Source organism: Lytechinus pictus, chromosome 18 (assembly GCF_037042905.1).
Source record: "Lytechinus pictus isolate F3 Inbred chromosome 18, Lp3.0, whole genome shotgun sequence".
In the NCBI taxonomy this organism is placed as follows: Eukaryota; Metazoa; Echinodermata; class Echinoidea; order Temnopleuroida; family Toxopneustidae; genus Lytechinus; species Lytechinus pictus.
Genome location: NC_087262.1, coordinates 17987261 through 18005065, shown reverse-complemented (window position 1 = coordinate 18005065; position 17805 = coordinate 17987261). Strand labels below are relative to the sequence as shown.

At 36.3% G+C, this 17805-nt stretch overlaps 1 protein-coding gene across 1 annotated transcript; it reads right to left on the bottom strand.

Annotated features, from left to right (window-relative positions):
• Positions 1 to 729: 729 nt before the first annotated feature.
• Positions 730 to 16272, bottom strand: LOC129281877 (uncharacterized). The gene is made up of 9 exons (XM_054917804.2): positions 15950 to 16272; positions 12346 to 13373; positions 11603 to 11780; positions 10943 to 11082; positions 10422 to 10457; positions 8983 to 9084; positions 6336 to 6480; positions 4880 to 5013; positions 730 to 4087 (listed from the first exon to the last, which is right to left on the bottom strand). Exons 2-9 carry the CDS (start codon positions 13345 to 13347, stop codon positions 2681 to 2683), a joined length of 3144 nt encoding a protein of 1047 aa, XP_054773779.2. The 5' UTR covers positions 13348 to 13373; positions 15950 to 16272; the 3' UTR covers positions 730 to 2680.
• Between the last annotated feature and the right edge of the window lie 1533 nt (positions 16273 to 17805).

The following is a 17805-nucleotide window of genomic DNA, read 5'->3' as shown; positions in this document are numbered from 1 at the left end:
AAAAAAAATCAAAATCGGTCAACAAATTAAGAGGCATTTTCTGTGATTTATGAATAAATTTCGCATCAATTAGCATAAATGACTTTCTACTCAAAATTTCTGTGTAGAAGTTCGGTGAACCTCATGAAGCTCTACCAGATGAAAGAAAAAAAAAATCGGTCAACAAATGAAGCATTTTATGTTAATTTTAAAAATACGCATAAATTAGCATTAAAAAAATTCTAGTAAAAATTTCAAAAGTCTGGTGAACCTCATGAAGCTCTACCAGATGGAAGCAAAAAAACCAAACCATCAGTCAACAAATAAAGGAGAAGCATTTTTTGTTAATTTCGAAAAAAATGCGCATAAATTAGCATATTTAATGAGTTTCAAAATTTTGTGTAGAAGTTTTGAATCCCCCACCTAGTGCTATCATATAAAGCAAACAGAATTGAAATCGGACTTGAAATGACAAAGAAGAAGAATTTTGAAATTGACGGACAACAGACGACGGACACCACGCCAAGGCGCTAAAAATGGAATTTGATCCATAACTACTACTAATTCCAATTAAATTTTGATTTATACTTTATTAAAGTTTTTTTTTTCCTTATCTTTCCTCTGCCACCTGTCTATCTCTCCATCTTAACTTTCTCTTATTTTTATCCTCCCCATCCCTCTCTCTTCTAGAACCTTCTCCCTCATATTCATCACAGCATAAATAAATAAAAATGATAAAAACATGGCAAATATGATTTACATCTTGTTTTGAATTGAAATATCAATACCAAATGCATCTAGCATAAAAAAAAAAAAACATAGTTGTAAATCAACATTATTATAAATTGCAAATTACAATTCTATCGATTTCTGAAATAATGAACTTAAAATATTAAAATTCAGATAGGGAAGAACATTATTTCATGCTTCATATGATAAAATATACAGCACTCCTGACAGAATATTTAACATTTGACGTCACTGTGATATATTCTGTCGGAAGAGTTAGAATTTTTTTTTTTTAATGTTTTCGTAATTTTGAACCATTCAATGGTTATTCCTCCAAACAAAAAGGACATAAATTGACCTCGTCAAATAAAAGTTGTTAAAAATTGTAGATTGAGGATGTGGTGTTTATTTAGTACTACCAATTTTTTTTTTCCTAGGCAAATTTACCTGACATACTAAATCCTCACACTGGTCATATAAAACAAATAAATAAATACCTCCAATTGGCAATTTCAAGAAGTGTGTGTATGTCTGACGTCCTTTTTTACCTGGAACTTTGAGAAATGATTTGTTGGTATGTTCTTGTTCATATGAAAGTCTATAACACTCTCATTTCATGAAGTATGAATGGGGAGAAGGGGGGGGGGGGTCGGTCATACAAAAATACTATTTCATGGGATTGCCCCAATATAAATTAGCAGGGTTAAAATATGTACTCCATCCTAGCCTTGAGGGACAAACCAACACAAATAGATAGAAGATACTAAATAAAACTAAGCATGCCAGAATAAAAATAATCCAAAATGATTTTTACAAAGAAGAATGATATTCATATACATGTACTCCAATTTTTAAAGGGGTAATAAAAAACATTCATCTTTGAATTCTTACATCACTTGGAGTACTATAATGAGGTTGCAGCTATTTCTATACAGCTTTTTTGCTCTTATAGCTGTTACCTCTATATTTATTGAATGTCACTTATTCTTATTGTATTATTTAAAAAAAAAATAATATAAATATTTATATATTTTGCAGGGTACAGAAACACAATTTTACCAGTTTTGCTAAACATATTTTAGCACCACCTGCATTTTATTGTTTCATAATATGTGATGGAAATAGGACTTTCAGACTTATAAATGGCTTCTGGCCAAGTACATACAGTTACTGTGTATATGATAAGCCTATATTACTGCTGAGAGTCAAGACAGGATTGAAATTATATATTGCCTGAAGATCTGCAACACATTTCTTTTCATAATCAACTCAATAAACCACAGCCATTTTGAGCAAAGCCAGATCAAGTCCTTTAAAAAGTGGCATGTATACAGTGCCTAAATCCTTACCCAGGATGCAACATTTTGATCATGTGCACCCTGTAGTATTGTCAACATATTGAAAGATGAATAATTTTCAATTTTTTGTACAAAATTCAAAGCACAATTCTTGCCAAATGAACAAAATCTTTACAATATACTTCCAAGCATACCTGATCTTTCAATAAAATTTGAATTTTTTAAAACAAAAATTCACAATTTCTTCCTGATTGATTTATGACAAGGTACTGTATTTGCATCAAGATTCTCCAAAGTCCGCTTTCATAAAACACCGATAGGTAGACAACATGAAATGGAGAATTGATTACGAAATAGTTCTACTCACAAGGCCTTGTATTGTACTGACATGATCAAATGAATAATTCATTTGTTACTGAAAATCAGTGGGCGAAATATCACATTGAGGAAAAAATTAGGCATAATCGAAACAGATAAGGAGAATAAATGTATATTAAAACGCATTGTGGATTGGCTGCAAAATGATGTGGAAAATAAATAGGTGATAAGATTAAAAGGCACTTGAGGCAGCTGCAGATGATCTCAATCAAAGTAAAATGTATCATTCAGGAGGTAGGTCAATAAACTAACGTTTACACTCATCTTGAATTGATTTGTCCTACATTGATTTCTAATTATCCCGTTTGACCACCTTGCTTGTTCTTTCGATTTCGTTTTCTCCTTCTGTTTTTCTTCTTCTTCCCACAAGAAACCTCGATTGTCAAGCTTTGATTCCCTGACTGCAGACCCTCTGTAAAGTCTTGATCATGGTCAAAGGCAGCATTGTTGTTATACGTCTGTCCATGGAAGCCAGGACCGTTGCCATAAGATGGATTCGATGTGACAGGTCGATTGGAAAACAATAGATCTGTAAAGTCTTGGCCACTGTCAAAGGCAGCATAGTTGGTTTGATTATGGTTAAAGGCGGCAGTTTGACTATGACTGACAGAACTGTTGCTATAAAATGGATCGATTGTGACAGGGCCAGTGGTAAACAACCGATTGGTGAAGTCATATGGAGTATTGTTTCTAGGAAAGTCTTGTTCCCAAAGATCTCCTTGAGGCTTTGTCCATAGATTGTCCTGGTGTGTGCCTTCGACCAATCTTGCATCAATGTTGAAACCCCGCTGCGGTACGCTATATCCTACAGCATCTTTACGTAGTACAGGACGTTTCCGTTTTTTAGGTATACCTAGGGCTCTTCTGGCCCTGCCATCCACTTCTTGTTTCCACTTTTTCGCATCACGAAACAGCTTCTTAGATTCTTTACACACTCGGTTCATTTCCCTAACCTTTACATCACTTTTGATTCTCTCATTCAAGACTAATTGAACCTCTTGTTTTTCTTTCTTTTTCAGTTTCTTCTTCATTGCCTTCTTTTCAAATTTTGACATAGAATCAGTGACTTCACCAAGAAAAGCAACCTGACCCTTCGTTGCCTTAAGCTTAGCTTTGATTTCTCTCTTCAATACATTCATTGCCTTGACTGCCGAGTGTTTTAGTTGCTTTGCTTCAGTGAAATCCCGCGCTGCATCCTCAGGGTTATTCGCCCCCTTTCTCATCGCTTTCAACGCTTTCTGCTGCTCCTTCTTCTGTGCCCTTGTCAGTTTTATCTTTCCACCTTTGGGTGCCGACACTGCATCCATCTTTTCCTTACTTGTGATCATATCCATTTCCTGTTCTGCCCAATCATGTCCTTTCCTACCTCCAAACAAACCTTCGGGTGCCGTCACTGCATCCATCTTTTCCTTACTTGTGATCATATCTACATGTATTTCCTGTTCTGCCAAATCACATCCTTTCCTACCTCCAAACAAACCGTCGGGTGCCGTCACTGCATCCATCTTTTCCTTACTTGGGATCATTTCTACTTCCTGTTCTGCCCAACCACGTCCTCTCCTACCTCCAAACAACCGTGTCCTCACAAATGTCTTGACAGGGTTAAGCATCTCCTTCTTGCTCGTCTGTGCTTTCTCGATGCTCACGACTTCTATATCATCACTTTGAGTAGTTTCTTCCTCCTGTTCATCTTCCTGGGTGAACTTTAATTGGACAGAAAGAGAGATAATTTGATGGTTAATTGTAACATAATGAACATTAATAAAAAAATCAAAAGTTATGGCAAGTTCAGCGCATTACAGTGATATATTTAAAGAAATATAGATATTGCCCATCAAATTACCAATGATGTAAGAGTAGAAAGGTTAATTTGGATTTTCTTTATATGGTAATTTATTTACAGAAACATAGTTGAGGCTTTCTGTCCCGAAAAGGAATAGCTTATTCTTGGTGAATATCAGGGTTTTTCATATGCATTTATGCAAGTTTAATTTCTTTTCTGAGAAAAAGCACATTTACGGGTTGACATAGAGTGGAGCTGCTGGCTTATGACATCACAAAATACAAACATTTTCATATCTATATCACTGTTATTCTTTGATAGATTTTCCTCAAACCTTCACTCATTGGTATCTTGCATTTTTCTGCTTTTATCAAAACCCACTTTAAGGCCTGGTCCCACTGGCCGACGGACACAAAACGTACTCGTAACGGATACAGCAGACAAGCAAAATTTCGGGGTGGCTCCATCCGTTTTCATCCGCTCCAGACAATGGACAAAATGGGCAAACAATGAAATCACAATGGACGGATGCTCGATGGATATAGAGCATATGAAACATGTACGCAAAGAGTACACAACGGATACATAACGTTTTCCAATGGATGGCAAGATTCTTTTCCGTTTTAACATCCTCTCTGCATCCGTAAGTGCAGTGGGACCAAGCCTTTACAGGGTGAACTTCTACTGTTAGCTGTGAAGAGGACACACTAACCTTTCCTTTCTTGGTGTTAAGCAAGTTAGCTTCCTGAGTGCTACTTATCGTGGCTTCCTTGGTGACACTGGATGAAACTACCTCAGTGATGCTTCTCTTTCCCTTTGTCTTTGTTATACTTAATGAGGCATCACCTGGTCAAGTTTGAAACAAAAAAGGTTCTAAATTCCATATAAAAATATTCATATGAATATTAAAATACTCATAGTATCGACATTGCATTCATGTTTAGCATGATATTGAATGATCATTTCAAAATTCAAAATCAATATTGATATCAATAGTAGTAAGTATACCCGAGTCATCCTGGTTATTTTTTTGACCAGTGACTACCTTGACCAGTGGATCGGCAAAATAAAGAAATACATGATAAATTCAGTGTTATCAAAGACTGAATATTAACTTATTTTGCAGGCTTGATTTCCTTATCTAGATCTATACATCAAAACTCTCATATGATTCTATATTTCCAAACCTGAAATCAACCAAGAAGACCTATGAAAATAATAGCACCAAGCAGGATTTCTCAATTTTCTTGCTTGAATTTATCGGCCCGAAACGTTGTAAACCCAGTTGCATGTGCACATCCATTTTGTTCTGTTTGCATTGTTTGCACTTCTAGTTTACTCCACTGCAGTACTGCCGCAATATAAACCAATCACAATCGCAAATAGAACAAGACCTTAGTTGTGATTTCAATGATGACAACACCACTACCATTGGAAAAGCAACGCCTTTTGCTCTTGCTCTGCTATTTCTATAATGTTTTTATACCATTTTCTTCACCATTCTGTTACCATCATCAAAAGATCAGACGGAGACCTTCATGGACCCCAAGTCATTTAATTACCGGTAATTTGGTAACATTGCCATTGTGGAACTACTATCAGACCTGCCAACCTCTGGGAATGAAAAACTGTATTCTGTGATAAAAAAAACTGTATTTTTCCCCAAAAAAGTGTATTTCATAATAAAATGCTTGGCGCACTCGCTCATCGCGGCGCTCAAGCTGCATGCAAGCTAAAATGCGCACTGCTCTTGCAGATGAAAAAAAAAACATTAAAACATGTGTATATCTTCACCCTGGTTTGAACAAAATGATTGAAAAAAAAAACAAGTTACCTGAAATTACATTGATCTAATAACCATATTTGTGCACGTTTTATGAAATAGAGACATAAAGAGATTATTTTTCTCAATAAATTACGATTTAGTTTTTTTTTTTTAATACATATATATATATTTTTTTTTTTAATACAAAAAACGTATTTTTCAAAGAAAAAACGTACTGCCGTATTTTGGTTGCAAAAACGTACTAAATACGGCTAAAACGTACTGGTTGGCAGGTCTGTACTATGCTAATGGCTCAGCAGCCAATCAAAATTAAGATTTACATGATAGGTACCCCACTTGTAAGTATCTGTTAAGTTGACCTCTTTTCTGAACTAAGGATTACCTTTTCGACCTTTTAAGAGTTGTAGATACTCAGCGTTCTTGTGCTCCTCCGGGTAAATCATCTTCCCGATGTGTTTCCTGTCATAGACACACACCTTGTCGTATGTGAATGTGACAAACTCATCAAATCTCTCTGAATGGCAGTCCTGCAAACAAATATGAGAACAAAAATATGAAATAATTGTTAAAAGCTTGGGTTTCATTATTTTTGCAAATGTCAAATTACTCATAGCAAAAATCAAAATTGTTTAAAACCTTAACCCCGTCTTAATACCCCATAAATAATTTTTTTTACCCTAATCATCCCGAGATCTTTGAGCCGTCAGTCCAGGAAGGGACATAAGCCCCCCCCCCTCCCCCCCCCCCCTGATCTCGGCTGCGCACTCACAGAAAAAACAATGGTAGAAAATGAAATAATCTACATGTTTCTTTGACTACATTTCGCTAATCCATATATTTCATTTTATATGATTCAAGATTTATTAAAAACATGTGATCACAGCTTAATAAGCTAAATTGACAGATCTTTTACAATTAAAAAAACAATTAACAAATAAGCAATATAACAAAAGAATCAAGAAATAAACAAAATATAAGTTTGAAATATTAAGGTATCCTTAAGGTAATAGTGGTAATCAGTCAGTCTGCAAGCCCCTATGTTAATGAGCAAATGAGCAATATTTATCCAAGTCCTCTCGTGGCTGAATTCATGTCCCTGCAAATCTCATGAATTGTGAGACTTTCTTTCTCAAAGAATTTAACCACTTTCTGCTTGTGTAAAAATTGATTATTTTTGTAGCATATGAAAGAGTAAAAACGTTACTCTGTTATAGTGATCATTTCTTTTGAATAAAATATTTTGATAAATAAGTGAATTTCAGGCATGAAAAGATGCCTCAAACGGAATTTTCTTCCTCTGATTTCTCTTGCAAATTGTGCAAAATTTTGTGTTTTGGGCACAAATACTATTTATATCATCAGAAAGCTCAAACTCTATACTTTCTTACAATGTCACTCTTGATATGTGGCACCTTTTAGATGGGTCAGCAGCCAGCTTTTTCCACCAAAATGCAAGACAAGATTTCTGAAATTTCTGAGTAGCATAAAATCCAGAGTTCTGATTGGTTGAACAGTGTTTTCAAAACAACAGGCGCGGGTAATTTGAAGAGATTACCACATGGTGAGTGTGACCTTGCAGAGGCCCAGTGTGGGGAACATTGGAATTTGCTTGGGTCTGTGGTCTCTATGACCAATCAGAGTGCAGTATTCATGTTTTAAAACTGCTAAATGTACTTGGCCTATGAAAAACTGGCTGCTGACCCATCTAAGATACATCTTCTTATAAAAAATTATATAATATTAAAGGTTAGATCTTCAGCTCTATCATAATCTAAAAATTATTTGGGCCTAACCAGAAATTAAGTGTAAAAACAACAACTTTTGTTGCATGAAAATAATTATTTTGTTCATGTTTTAGATCAAAAGTTTCACATATATTACAAAATCTTTTCAAAAATCAAGACAGATGACCTGAAAGAATGATTTTTCTTTATAAAGATACAAAAAACATGATATTTTGTCAATATTTAGAGCAGCAATGACCGAATAAAAAGAGGTGTTTTCGTCCGCACCAAGCTCATTAACAATGCGAAAACCCTCTAGTCATGAAGATCACTTGGATAAAAGAAGCTACTTTTTGAGGGCTTGCCGACTGACTGTAATGTAAGATAATATTTGAAAAACTATGAGAAGATGCTTTTAATTAAAGATTTGAAAGACCGTCTGAGAAGGTTGAGCAGAACTTCAATTAGAAATTATAATGATGCCATATGTATATAAAAACCAATTAATAAAAATATATTGTTTGAACCTGTCTATTAGAAAATTTAGTGTTGTAAAACTTTGAAAAGGTAACATCAGTTAACTGGCTAGTTTGAGAGCTTACATGACTTAGGAAAGTGAATCACAAGAAATCAAATGTGAATATACTCAATAATCAAGAAAAATTAATGGTACTATAACTATGAATGAAAACATTTTAAAATACATGAAAGCAATGACTAAAAATAAACATCAAGGTATATATCAAAATTATTTAAGAATATAGATGCGAAATTAAGCTTATAGTTTAGTGTTCAACAAGCGGTCAATGTATGGTAAGACACTTTCGCCGTAGCATTCCGTCCAGCATTTAACTTTTGATTTTGTGACTATTCGAAGCTGTCGCTGGGATAACATTGTCGGTGGAAGCTAATCTCGAAAGTTTTTGTACAGTTGTAAGGCAAACAACTTTATATGAACTAATTATGCATATACATGAAAATAGAATTTGGCTGCAAAACCCTGTCTTTACCCCAGAAAGGTGTTTTCTTACCCCTAATCAATATGGGGTATTTTGAATCTTGTCAGTACAAGGGGGGGGTATGGGAACCCCCCCCCCCCCTTAATACCTTGGTATGTGGAGGTGCTGTGGCAGAGTGGTCTAAGGCACCTGACAAGACATACTAAAGTTTGGGGTTTGACCCTTGAGCAAGGCATTAATCAACTGTGCTCTTTAATCCTACATTCAAATAAATGGAAATGTTGTACGCATTCTTGGTAACTAGGTAAGCACTTGTTTAAAAAAAAACCTGAGATGCAATACTTACATAATATCTATGACCTTTCTGGCTGCAGTTGCTACAGTAGACAGCCTTCTGTTTGAGTGGGTGGTGTATTCGAGTTGGTTTGATGATAGGACCGTGTTCTGTCTAGGGTGCCACCAGGAATGTAATAGGAAAATCGCATTAACTTCTTAAATAAATGGCAAAATGAGCATGCAAATAAATGCCTGTTACAAGGCATTTGCACCTGCGACATTTGCTTCTCCAGAAAATCCACATATAAAGCCAGACATAAACCTGGGCCCAGTCTTACAAAGAGTTGCGATTGACCCGATCAACCACAACTATGGAAAGCCAGCCACGCCAACATCTAAAATGCATGTTTGTTAAAAATACTCACACATTCATCTTTGTCTTGACGAATTGGTGTGCTTCTCTTTTCATACAAACAGACTTTGTGCAAAATTTTGGTAGGAAAATCATGACAATAATGGATTTCCGTATAGTTGAGGTTGATCGATTCAATCGCAACTCTATGCCAGACGGGACACTGAACTTCAAACCAATTAAATCCCTCACATTATTCTAAACCAAAAACCCCATCACATCCCTTAACCTCACCTTGGCCCCGTTGCATTAAAGTTACTATAATGGTAACTTTGTCATCCAATGGTGAATTGCATAGATTCCTTGATTTTGATTGGCTGTTGATCAGCGTTACCATGGTAGAATACCATTGGTTGGCAAATGGGGCCCTGATATCTTCAAAATAATTAGCGGTGAAGCAATTTTCACAGGAACAAATTTCACGTTTGCAGAATTGCTTCCATGTGACGTCACCAAATGACAACTCAAAAAATTCACAACTCGTTATTCCTTGATTAGTTTATGACAAACCTCCATCTAAGCAAAGGCAATTACTTGAGCACATTGCAAATTGGATATATGGACTCTACACATAACATTATCAAAAGTAAGACTATTAGTATGTATTATCATCATAATGCCTCTCTCAATATTCTATTTTCACCAAAATTAATTTAACATCAAAATGGACATTCTCTTTAAAGTCATTGGGTAGCATTTTGACAATCAAACCTAGGTTCAACCCTAGTCTTAAGTAGTATTGTAAACCACACTTCTGTGGAACGTTGGCTTCATAATACTTCTTCTATATTCATGAAAATTACTAAGTACCAGTTAATTTATTAAAATTCATTATATTTTGTATTTTCATATTCTTCCCATTTCATGACTCAATTTTTCATCAACTTTTTACAGCAGGATAAGAATTTAATTGGTGAATGCGTTGACAACTTGCAATCAATAAAAATGTGGTCTAAATTAAACACCCAATTAAATAAAACGAGGGCTATCAGGGTACCACGTACTACTTATTACATCATGAAATAATACATCATATATTTTTTTAAAAATTCATAGAACAGATAGGACAGCACTTATGAAGGAAAAAACAAACTTACTGTTAAAAGATACTGTCTCCATTGGTCAGGGCACGTCTGCCATGGGAAAAAAAGAAATAAACAAAACTCAAAATACACTGAAAAAAAAATCAATACCATTGTACTCACAGTTGGCCTTCTCCACAAAAGAGCAAATATTCACAAAATATTCCTACGAGACATCCATTGAGGTAGATATAATGTTCACTAAAGCTATGATCGAGTTTATAAACAATGGTTATGGATTTCCACATGATTTTCAATCACATTGGCAAAAGCTGAATAATGTGCATATGTTTATTAACATTCTTAACCAAAACAAACATAATAAAACACAATAATTTATTTTCAAGTGTCAGTGAAAACTGTATAATTATTGGAAAAAGCAAATAAGCTGTCACCCATTCCAACACGTCTGGAATAATTACACGCATCTAATCTGACGTTAAACATTTGATTCATTTGAAAGTTCATCTGTAAAGTCATTTGCAAAACCATGTGTAACTTTCAAACAGTTTTGTAAAAGAGCTCCTTCGTCATACCTTCCTTAGATGTCCTTGCATCTGACATCTAGTACACCAGGCATAGCGGATATGTCGTTTGACCGGGCAAGCCTTGGATTGGTGACCAGGTAAGGAACAATTGAAGCAGAGAGCATGAGGGCAGCTCCGGTCAGTATGACCTATCAAAAGAAAATAAAAACAATCAAAAGAAAATTATTTACAGTGTTAAGAAGGGAAGGGGTAGGGGCTAAGTACTCAGAGTCATACATGTAGTATATGTATGTGACACATTGTATTTTGTAAGAAATCACAACCCTACAGAATAATACTACAAAAAGTATGTAGTTGAGTTTGCATAAGTTAACCTTCTCTTTTAAAGTAAAATAATCGGCTAAATTGGAAGCAAAAAAATTGACCACATTGTCCAAAACATGCTTCATTCAGTATTTTGAGGACATCTTATAATGGCAATGTTATCACTTTGTTAATTAGGTGCTGTAATGTGCTGAAGTACCAACTGCCTTGTACTCATACAAAGCAACACAACTTATTCGGAAAGTTTCTAGGAAAATTATATCTTTCAAGCATATGTGGTCCAGATGGGGAAAAGTGTCCTAACTAGATTGGTTTTCTACTATATTCCTGCAAATAGTTGGCATGTACACCCAATCTAAGACTGCCACAGGGACATCTACTTACCCCTTGTCCCGCACAGTATGCAGGCGGGAATATGAGGGGGCTGCGGACATTCCGATTTATTATGTCCCATCTCATTGCAGTTATAACACCGGATATGCTTCACCATCGACTGAACAAAGTAACGCCCAGGTACTACACGTTCCTTCTTTCTGGCTTTCCTCTTACTTATCAAAGAACCCTGGAAGAATAAAGATAGTCCATTTTAAATCAGTAAGACAGGAAAGAAGGAAACCCTAAAATATGATTCCAATAATCAAACTTGAGATGACATGTATTTAATGAATAAATAGCTCATAATCATACCTTGGAAATCACACCTTGAAAGTGTAGGGATGTTAAACAAAACTTATTTGCCACTCAGTATCCACTGTTTCACTCTTAAATAATTAAATAAGGTAGTATGTAGTGAAAGCTAAAACCACAACAGCCAATTAACTGGGTTTGATAATGAATACAAATATATTTGAATTTGGATTCCACAAAAACAATAATTATTTCTGCGGTCAAAGAAATCTCTGCTAATTATTGGAAACTATAACTAGGACCTTTCTTACAGTTTAATGTTAAAGAAAACTAGTACTGTATAAATTTGTTTATTTCAATATTGGAATGTTTTGAGTTCCACAAGAATGGATGTGTCAAATTTAGCAACAAATAGTAAACCACAATTTTAGACCTCGGTTGCAGTTAGAGCGGAGTTAAAAACAAAACAGACCTATGAAACTAAATTGAATGGCACATACCTCTGCATCAGGAGGAATCTGATCTCCCATCTCATCAAAATGGACATGCAAACCTTCCTCCTCGCTACAAGACCCGATGACCATACAATCCTCTTCCTCACTGCTGAGATTGATGACGTCAATGCCTTCCTTCAACATTGCTTTCGTCTTTAACCGCTCTGCCTTCCATCCCTCCTCAGCACTGTCCTTTTCCCTGCTGACATCCTCTAAGGCCATACCTTTGCTGTCCAGGAAATACTCCCCACCACCCTTTTTAGGAAGCTGTTTAGTTTGTGTCACATCCCCTTCGCTTTTCTCAGAGTCCAGCAGTATTACAGAGCTTGATGAGGAGTCATCAGCGACCACTACCACCTCTGAAGCTCTGGCATCTGAGGATGAGGAATCTGCTACAGGAACCGCCGAAGACCAACTGCTTCGATCTAGCCTGGCGGTCTTTGTCTTCTCATCATCTGAATTCGTCTTCCATGATCTTTTCTTTGGCCTCTTCTTTTCTTGATCCACTTTTCCCTCGCTTTTGAAACCTTTGGGTTTGCTTTTCACATCCAAGAGTACGATATCGGACTCGGAGTCATCCCTTATGACGACAGCAGTTTTCGTCTTTCGGCTACTCTGTACATCTTCAAGTTTTAACTTGTTTCCTTGACACACTCTGTACTTACTATCACTTTCTTCTCTCTTCCTGTCACATCCATCATCATCATCAGAAGCAATTAAAATGCCATTGCTAATCACAGTTACTTCATAACTATCACTGTTCCCCAGAGTTCTCAAAGAAGATGCCGTTTTTGTAGTTGGTGGACATTCATCAGATCTAGCCGACTGTGCATCACCATCTTTGGTGCTTTGAATATTGCGATCATTGATGATGTTATAATGAACTTGCCTATAGAGGGCCTCCTCTGTGTCCGACTCGCCTGATCCGGAGTTCTGTCCTTCCGTCAATCCATAGCGTTCCAGCTCCAGGTCCTCTGCCGATTCGTCACATTCAACTCCACCATACATCTTGTAGTAATTTAACTTCAGTGTTTCTGAAAGGAGAGAGATTTTGGCAATTTAAAATTGAGATGTATGCTTTATAGATCTGTTTCTAGATTAATTCCGAAAGAAGAATTTACTAATCATTTGAAATTTCACAAATCGCATTCACATCCTGGCTGACAGTACCTACATGTGATGCAGGTACATGTATGCCATGTCACAATATTTATTCATTATCCAATGTACAAGGTAGAGATGCCACACCGGGCAACGGTAAGAGGCAGCGTAGCTCAGTCGGTAAGAGCGCATGTTTCGGATATGATCGTAGATCTCAACGTGAGGGTTTCGAGTCCCGCTCATGCCGAAACGCGTCCAACAAAAATTGGATGCTATAGCGTTGTGTGTTAGCGTGCCTCACCACTGTATTCAGTGCAGGTGTAAATGCAGTTGGAAAACACTCCGTCCATCGGAAAGGACGCAAATGTTGGTCCCGCGTATAGGAGAGTCACAACCTATGCACGTTAAAACCAATACACTATTCGTCGAAGAGTATAGGGTGTTCACCCAGTGTATTGCAGCTGCCCGTCCCCGCAAAATTCAGGTCAAGTCAATCTTGACATTCATATACCATAATAATCAATATAATGATTGCAGGCATTAACAGAAAGACAAGACCATAGTCTTGTAGAAACCTTCTAGAGACAACCCAGAAACCCGTGTGTGAGAGATACTTGACTGTACCCATGGATATACAATGTATTGAGCTGCCAGACAGCTAGACAGCCAAAACCAGACATCTGTCGCCCTCTATACAAGTCTTGAAGCTTAGCTACAAACAAAGAGAACAAGATGGTCACGTAAACATCGGCAAGTTTTTTCCCCGTCTTCACATTTTCTTGTTTTTTATTGAATATAATTGTATAAATGTCGGAAATTTACTTATAGCCCATTTACATGATTTATGGCTAGATCTATTCACATGTATGGTGAGACTACCACATATCGACCACCTCTTTTGAAACCGACCACCTTGCGCGCGTTAAAATTATTGCGTATTACAAACGATACGCGCGGGAGAGTAGGCGCAGTGTCCATAGAAACGGTAAGAATCGATTTTACGAGAAAAAAAGAAGCAACAAAAAGTACAAATTTAGTAGAATTAATCAAAACCGTATTGACCAGACCCAATTCCTGCTGAAAAACCAAGAAATCCGATAGGAAACGGCTCTAGAACAAATATCCGTCGTCAATCGTCGAATCATGTGCCGGAGCTCGCAGTGGAAGTAGTGAGACGATCATTTAGCATGTTGACTTCATAGAACTGATTTGGAAGAGTAAAAATATTTCGCCACCGCGACAAGAATCGGCCGTAAACTTAGTGTATCGCGGGTGGTCGGTTTCAAAAGACGGGTGCAAATGAGCAAATGTAAAATTGTCGTATTAGTTGTGCGTCGATATATACGCGGATTGAATCGGAGTCGCCGAGCGAAACATGGGAGTCTGATCTGCTCAATTTTCTGCACAAATGAGACTAAAACTGGGTAAAATTGATGAATATTCTCGCAGATACGATGCTGAGAAGATTAGGTGGTCGATAAGGGGTAGTTCCAACCATACATGTTTCAAACATGTCGCACATTCGTTATATACAGTATCCTAAATTTTCGTAAAGTCAATCAAGTTTCTGAGGTCTGATTTCTCTGTGTTTGTGTATAAACCGCAGCCCCCATTTTAGAAGATTCCGACGGAAAAAGGTGCGATTTATATTCCCGAAAATACGGTATATTTTATCTCGATCACCTTCATTTAAGTAATGGTTATTTTGCATAATTAATTAGAATTAGAAGAAATTACTATCCGTACACATAAGAAAAAAATTACAAAGTGACACAATTACACATCAATTAAGCTTTCTTTCACCTTTCCATTGAATTGATATCAAAATTACTTCAAAGGGCTCAAAAACAAAGAAGTTAGAGCCTGTCGAATACTTGGGTTCAAAATGGTCACAAAAATCGGTTATGTATTCCATTGACTTTACATTAATATTAGGTCACAAATTTGGGCCTTATCGTGAAATTTGTCACCTCTCTCCTTGTGTGTGTGCGCTCGTTGTGTACAAAGTCAATGGGAGTGGAAAGAAGTCACCGCTGTTGACGAAATAAACGGCAGTGAATGGACTGGTGACATAAACCACGTCCACGATAATGCCCAAATTTGTAATTGTATGTTATGTTATGAATATGTACGACTTATTAAACTGAAATAACTTTATAAATAATTTCTTGATGAAAACTAGAGTTCTTGATATCATTTGAAAGGTCCTTTTAGTTTTAAATTTAAGAGCTGTCAAATAAAAAACGACACCAAATTTATTGAATTTATTTTGACGATATTTGATTTTTTTTGTCACATAAAAATGGCCCTGCTGATGTCTTGATGATCCGATGCTTGGCCTTGGACCAACACCCGCATTTTATTTGGCTTTTGTTTGGAGAGCACTTACGCAACAAATCATGACAAAGCCCAAACACACAGCTGCTGGGCAACTGAAACGCACATGTGCAATTTGCCCATCGATTGCCACGATTGCGCAACTGCTTGCCACGACAAAAGCCAAACTTACCTTACACAGAAAGGCAGATATGGGACTGAAGCTGATTACTCTAGAAAACAATCGACGACTGACAGCATGTCACTCAGCAAGCAAATAACACTTCTTGTCCATTTAAGGTTGGTTGATCTGCAAACTTGACATTTTTTTAGACATCGGTAAGTCCGGAGGAGACCGAGGAATATTTTGGCAAAAGACTTATGAAAATGAAATAATTATAATGAGGTGAAATAGAAGAGAGAATGGACTTAGTGTGCAGCAATAAATAGAGCGCCGGGGGGGGGGGGGGGAGGGGGGACTGGTCGTGGTCAGAACGTGTAATTTTTTTTTTGGGGGGGGGGGAATTGGGGTGCTTTGCATTTTGTGAAGTGTAAATAAAGGATTTCATGTATAATTTTGGTGAATTGCGGGATAAGATCAGGAAAAAAATGAAAACTTAAAAAAAAATTGCCCTGCTGTGTCCATGCAAAAAAAATAATGTAAACATCTTACTGTGATTTTTGCATATGGTAAGTCGGAAACCCCGTTTCCATCCCACTTGCAATAAAAACCGTTTCACAACCCCTAGCTGTATCCTACTTCTCAATTCTGATGGAAAGAAAGGAATAATAAGGCCTACTGTAGTTTGGATTTAAAAGGAATCCTGAAATGGCATATCATGATAAAACAAAGCTTATGCTCTGATAACATTTGAATTTATATCTCGTTATATATTGCAGAATAATTGTTTAATTTCTTTTTAAAGAGCTAGGTGGCTTTTCATATTGTTAGCTATATCAGTAAAGTGGATGAAATTGCTCAAAAACTTAATTTACAAATCCAATGCAAATTTTGCTTCTAGCCAAAATTCATAATGTATATCCTTTTACTCTATGATTAGAATAGCATTTTCACAGATTCCCACTGAAATATCAATGAAAAAAAAAAAATGTTGAAACAGTAAAATACAAAAGAAAACATTTTCATTTTTTACGTACATTTGATAAGAATCCTACAGAGGCCCTAAAAAGTATAGGGGCTTTATTTATAGATTTACAGCCAAAATTTCTCCTCCCTCTCCCCTCCCCCTCTCTCTTCCTCCTCCTCTCCTTCTTCCCCTCCTCTCTTCCTTTGTCTGCTCCTGCTCCTCTTTCAGCTCCTTTTTCTTCTCCTTCTTCCTCTTCTTCTCTTTCTTCTTCTTCTAAATAATAAAAAATATACACTACACAAACAGTAAAATAAATTGAAACAGACATGTGAATGTCTTCATTTTTAATGTTATCATCTTTTTTTTCTCCTCCTCATCCTCCACCCACTCTCTCTCTTCTTCTCTTAACTCCCCTCCCAAACCCCCATAAACATGTCACCTTTATCTAACAATAGACAAAACCAACTTTTAAAATCAATATCATTGTTCAATTTATTACTATTACAATGATTATAATGAATAAGTGTATATTTACATTATTTTTGTGATACAGTTATTTCAATAATATTGGCAAAATGGTCAAATGCTCGACAGCTCCAAAAATCATAATTCATGCACTATACATGCCCATATTCTGAACTCTGGTTTACTTAGACCATGGTCTAACTCTGTGCTAAAATTATGGGAAGCCAAACATGTCAAAAACTGTTTACATGGTATGTTCTATTATGTTTACTGCACTGCTCTTTCCAATTCTTTAATGGTGAAGACAATTATATTATTTATCCTTCCCAGATAGTTAAGAATGATTTGAGAGTCAAATGAGCTAACAATATGAACCTCTATTGTGAGAGATTTATGTAACAATCGGCTATCCATAGATAAACCACAACTTAGACCACAGTTAAAATTGAACCTGACTTCGGAATACAGGCCATATGAAAAAAAAAAGATTTCAGAG

What these genes read in the sequence shown, in the direction of transcription:
- LOC129281877 (XM_054917804.2), bottom strand. Translation starts at nt 13,347, where the DNA reads ATGTATGGTGGAGTTGAATGTGACGAATCGGCAGAGGACCTGGAGCTG. An exon ending in TGCAAGGACATCTAAGGAAG is followed by an intron (nt 10,458 to 10,942) that starts GTATGACGAAGG and finishes TTCCCATGGCAG; the next exon opens with ACGTGCCCTGACCAATGGAG. An exon ending in GGAGACAGTATCTTTTAACA is followed by an intron (nt 9,085 to 10,421) that starts GTAAGTTTGTTT and finishes GTGGCACCCTAG; the next exon opens with ACAGAACACGGTCCTATCAT.